The 5,729-nt window shown below is 38.5% G+C and overlaps 1 protein-coding gene across 2 annotated transcripts in view; it reads left to right on the forward strand.

The window, feature by feature from the left end:
- Positions 1-881: 881 nt before the first annotated feature.
- The window catches only part of snw1 (SNW domain containing 1), a 10,742-nt gene continuing 5,894 nt past the window's right edge, over positions 882-5,729 (forward strand). The window contains exons 1-8 of one of the 2 annotated variants that reach the window (XM_032543352.1): positions 882-977; positions 1,524-1,677; positions 1,897-2,058; positions 2,575-2,670; positions 2,906-3,012; positions 3,292-3,396; positions 3,698-3,767; positions 3,899-3,964. In XM_032543352.1, coding sequence (XP_032399243.1) covers positions 964-977; positions 1,524-1,677; positions 1,897-2,058; positions 2,575-2,670; positions 2,906-3,012; positions 3,292-3,396; positions 3,698-3,767; positions 3,899-3,964 — 774 coding nt within the window. In that variant the 5' untranslated portion in view covers positions 882-963. The remainder of the gene's footprint in view (positions 978-1,523; positions 1,678-1,896; positions 2,059-2,574; positions 2,671-2,905; positions 3,013-3,291; positions 3,397-3,697; positions 3,768-3,898; positions 3,965-5,729) is intronic. The other variant, XM_032543351.1, reaches the window with a different exon arrangement.

Below are 5,729 nucleotides of genomic sequence, written 5' to 3' on the forward strand. Positions count from 1 at the left end.
GACATTGTTTATGTTGATAGTGACACAAATCAAAATGTCTGCTGTAAAAAAAAAGGGATTTTGTGGATATCTATGAGTTTATGAAAGAGACCAGCTTAAGATAAAACAACACCAAACTACTTTTGACTGAATCATGGACTAATACTAGAGTTTATGTAAGAAAAGATTTATATAAATTTCTTGCTGGTTGCACTCTGTATTACCAGACTCCTTCATATGCCAATAACAGACCCCTAAATGAGATTGATCACTTTGGAGATAAACTACATGCAGAGGAATCCAAATGGCTTTGTTATATTACTTTTTAGCTTGTTAGAAGAGGCAAAAACTTCCCCTGACTATAATAACTGCATGTCCCTGTTTGATATGTTACATTACTCCAAAAGTAGCATTTGCTAAGCAATTGACAAGAAGCACAGTTGGTCTAGAAGTTTGTGAAGTTTTTTGGTAGGAAATAAAAAATTATTTTACCACTATAGGTGATCCCTAAACCATACTGTTCTCTTGGTTATGTTATATTCTAATGAATTTTAATTTGATTCTCTCTCACTCAAATAAGCTTAATTGGCACTCTTTTTGATGTTACATTGGCTCAAGCTTAATGTCATACTGTTGAATATTACATTTAAAAAATAAAACACAATAAAAGAAATAAGCCCCAAAACTAAAATGTTATTCCTTTAAAAAAAAGTAATGAATAGGGTAAAGCAACATGTGTTCTATTATATTCTCTCTCAGCTTCTTTCTGATGTAACATGACCAAAGATGAAGTTCATATTGCTAAAATAAGATTGAAAAAAAACTAAAGAGAAAAATTAATCCCGGAACAAAACGACACATATTTCACAGTAAAATCCTTAGAATACATAAACTAACAGAAAGGGGCAAAAAAGTATCTAGCAACACAAGTCATTCAAGCACCGCCGCGCATGCCCAGTTCATTGCTAAGGAAGAAAGGGGAAAATGTCTCTGGCGAGGTGAGTACCGCGACCAGGTCTTTTGTGGTTTTATTCTACAAAATGTTATCAACTGTCGCTTCACTTTATGTTATACGATGTATAGATTGCCTCTAATATGTCACATTGATGTCTTTGGCCTGCTCGCTATCGTGCACTTTTTTATCGAAGTTATTAGCACCAGCTAATGTTAGCTGTTAGCTAATGTTAGCTAACGTTAGCTGAGCTGAAATTGTATGTCGATAGCTAGCTAAACATTTGGCATTAACTAGCTACCTAGCTTAGCAGCACGCAGCCATGGTCAACAACACGAGTTTATCATCGGGTTGTTTGTGGTGTGTTAGCTACATGCTTCAGTTTGGTTATTGAAAATTGGAACAGCGTTTTATGTGACGCCTGACTATTAGCTAGCTGACTAGCGTTAGCATGTTCAGCACTTTAGCTAAGCATAGCTAGGTAGCGTTAACGTTATTCGGTGCCACTATAGGCTAACGCTAGCTAGGGCTTGACGTTGCAGCTGCCGCTAAGCTACTGTTAAAATAATGAGACTTTTTATTTTGTTTCCAGCTTTTTACCGGCCCCGACCCAGCTGTCTCAGGACCAGCTGGAGTCAGAAGAGAGGCTCCGGGCCCAAACGTCCTACTCGACCGCCCTGGTTTCGTCCCGCAGGGAGCCCCCTCCTTATGGACACAGAAAAGCCTGGGTGCCTCGCTCGCTTGAGGTAAATCAGCTTATTTACTCACTAGTTAATAGTTATCACAAACATGATAAAAGCTGATTTTTCTGATTTTTGTTTAGTGGTGGTTGGGGGTGTTTCTTGTCCGGTGTCCCACATCTGGATGGCATACTAAATGTAGAGGAGTATCTGCCATAGTGCTATAGAAGACTTATCAACACCACGTCTATCTTCGCATTGCTGTAAATGTTTTTGTTTCCATAGGACTTTGGAGATGGAGGTGCTTTTCCAGAGATCCACGTGGCCCAGTTTCCTCTGGAGATGGGTAGGAAGAAGAAGACATCCAATGCCCTGGCGGTGCAGGTGGATGCAGAAGGAAAGATCAAATATGACGCCATCGCCCGACAGGGACAGGGCAAGGATAAGGTATCCAGGCAATTGAAAAATGTATCTGTGTACTTGAATCAACTGTAGATTCAGTTACAACTCTAGTCTAATTTTGTCTGAAGATGGTAGTTTAGGTCAAAATGACAAGAGTAGACACACATTAAGATGAAAAACACCTGCACAGTGCACACATCTTTTTATTCATTGTAAATATTGTGAAGGTTGCTTACAGATCTCAGTCATAGTTGGCATCATACAACACTTGCCAGTGAGTCTAGGCCTGACAAAATCCAGCTTTGTTTAATGCAATAGTTGCAATGCTGTTCTTAGTATTACCTACGCTGACAATTCCATAAGACAAAATCCATCATAAGTGCACATTTTTAATTTGTCCCCTTTGATTTACAGAATACACACACACCACATTATGATACACATTGTCAAAACAATCCATTGCCATGGAGCATGTATTTTTCTGATGTGGTTACATTAAGGGTCTTAGATGTCTTCATGAGTGAGTTATTTCTAAATATTTCTGATTCTTCATTGTTGCAGGTGATCTTCAGTAAGTACACAGACCTTCTTCCAAAGGAAGTTCTGAATGAAGACACGCCAGAACTACAGAAGCCTGATGAGGAGGCTGTAAAAGAGGTAAGCAATGGGGATGTTTGGAAAAGTGAGTTACAGGCAGGGTGCCATTAGATTAAGTTATTCATGGAACTGTAGATAACACATCAGTCATACAATATTTTATACACCATTTACCCAAGGAGAGCAGTCAGCGTTTTATCCATTGGTTACTGTGTGATCAAAATAATTGACTGAATAGTATTGACAACCTTTTATTTAGAATTACTGAGTTAGAATTTGTCATGTGTCTTTGTAGCTGACAGAGAAGACCCGCAGTGCCCTGGACAAGGCGGTGTCTCAAAAGATTGCTGCTGCCATGCCTGTAAGAGCTGCAGACAAACAAGCTCCTGCACAGTACATCAGGTATGCATTAAAATGTCAACATTTTAGAGCACAAAAATTAAATAGTGAGAGTATGATTGTTTTTTAGACTGTGCTTTCATATAATGCTACATTGACATCATTTGGGATTGAAGGCAGTGATGGGACAGACTCCCAGGGATGACAATCAATGTTATGACGCTTACGTACAAAGTGATAGTAAATCAAAATTGACTTAATCTCCTGTATTTGTGCATGTGAGTGGTGAAGTTAGTTTTTTATGTATGGTGACACATTTCTTGCTTGTTGTCTCTCCCCAAGATACACCCCGTCCCAGCAGGGAGTGGCTTTTAACTCCGGGGCCAAACAGAGGGTGATCCGCATGGTGGAAATGCAGAAAGATCCGATGGAACCTCCACGTTTCAAGTACGTAAATATGTGTCCAACCCAGCAACTTCAATTTCTTTCAATTTTTTCATGGTGTGATAATCAGTTTGAAGCGTTCCCATTAGTAGTTTTTAAAGGTTGTTAACTTTTAATACTCAAAAGTTATATTTAGATATCTAAAGTTGGCTCTATTGTAAATATCTTGCTCTTGTAAAGAATCATTTTTTTTATACCAAAATCTCAAGTGAAACTTGACAGGTCATCATTTGTTGTATCCTTTTTGACCCTCAGTCTGACAAAAATGAGGAAGAAATGTAATGCGTATAATTGTGTGTTTCAGGATCAACAAGAAGATTCCTCGAGGACCACCTTCTCCCCCAGCCCCTGTCATGCATTCCCCAAGCAGAAAGGTACAGTTGTTTGAACTGTTGGAAACATTGTGCTTTTCAGTACTCTCATGCTATATTGAAACATCCAAAAGAAATTCCCTTGCATTGTCCAAAAGATGTTGTGTTTGACAGAGTCTCTCTCTTTGTTGTAGATGACAGTCAAGGAGCAGCAGGAGTGGAAGATTCCTCCATGCATCTCCAACTGGAAAAACGCTAAGGTATTGTGACACCAGAATTAAAAACACTTACGCTTTTTTGTAAATGTCAAACATATTGTGTGTCTTGCAGGCATGTTTTTGTTTTCCAGGATTCTTGTTTTAGTATTACAATGCGTGAATATTACATTTTTTGGACTCCAGGGGACCAATGCGTAACACTCGGTGTAGATTCACAACTAAAACTTTGTCTATGTTGACAAGCATAAATGGATGTAGGAACAACCATAAACATGTGTTTGCATATCAATACCTGTGTCTTCTCTACTACTCACCTGTCGATAAGAAATGGGCTTTGGCAAGGTTCTCCAACAGTATCACAGGGCTATATGTAGCATCAATAACACAGATTCATTACACATTTCTGCAAACCATTAACAGTTAGCTCAATTCTCATAGTTAATAAACTGTAATAACAACTGCTTATCTTACATATAGCAATTATAAGACAAGATGGAGCATCATGCTTACCAATCGTAGTTACCGAACGTAACTGGCACACAACAGCGCAATGCACAAGGTTCATTTTCTGATCAAATAGGACTTAAGCTTCATTTACTCTATTACCTATTTCTTGTCTCAAATGTTTTCAGAAACACATTTTAGTGTACGGTTTAGCTGTAATTTAAGAGTTTGTGACCAGCCTGCTTCAAAGCTGACAAAGCAAGCTACGTTGGTTTGTTGCTCTAATTGGTTGTAAGTCTATACAATTGCAACCAACATTACATACATACACTTTATGTACATATTTGCATATCAGTACTTGTGTCTGCTCAAAAACTCGCCTGTCAATGAGCGATGGGCAGAGAGTCTTTACGGTGCCCTAAGGTCTTTACGCATGGCTGTGGCTGTTTGTAGCATCCATAACGCTAATTCATCACCCATTACTGCAAACCATCATTGTAGAAATCTCAATCCTTATGGTTACTAACCATCAGGGCCCAGTTGTTTAATCCAGATCTGGAAATCCAATGTTTTGCTATCCAGGATCAGGTCATCCATATTACTTTTGTGCTAGTTTTTGAAAGAAAAAAGGACAACAGGATGATGATGGCTGAAATGTAAATACTAAAAACAATGTTGGTCAACTTCAGTTTCCTCCTTATCCTAACACCCACAGCTATCTCAGTTAAAACAATGTGTACACCTGGTCTGAAGTATGTGTGAGGTGCCTAATGTCTCACTGCATATTCTACTTTTGTGTGAGGGAAATGTAGAGATTGTTCCGATATCGGTATCGCCTCCGATACGGCTTAAAATGCAGGTATCTGTATCGGAAAGTACTGGAGTTTATGCACCAATCCGATACCATGTAATAAAGCTCTAAAGAAAATCCACGTTAAAGTAGTTTATTTATGTTCTTTTTCCATTAGGACTGACTGTCAAACTGGATGAAAAAATAAATTTGCGTGGTTGTTCATGTTTCACAAAGCATTTAACCCTGAGCCAGACCGACAACAAATTGCATCACATAATATCACATCCATACAGGGATGGTAGTACACAGCTGTTAAAACATAATAAAATATGACACGCTGGTATCGTATCAGTACGCGGTATCGGCCGATACGCAAGTTCAAGAATCGGGACCGGGAAGCAAAACATGGTATTTTCTAGGGAAAATGTGTATGCATGGTTTTTGTGCATATCAGTTCAAGTTTATTGTCATATGCACCTTGGTACAGAGTACCACAGCAATGAAATGCAATATGACTTTTTGCACTCTTTCAGCACCAATCAATAGTAACAGTTATAATAATAATAATAA

Source organism: Etheostoma spectabile, chromosome 18 (assembly GCF_008692095.1).
Source record: "Etheostoma spectabile isolate EspeVRDwgs_2016 chromosome 18, UIUC_Espe_1.0, whole genome shotgun sequence".
NCBI classification, from domain to species: domain Eukaryota; kingdom Metazoa; phylum Chordata; class Actinopteri; order Perciformes; family Percidae; genus Etheostoma; species Etheostoma spectabile.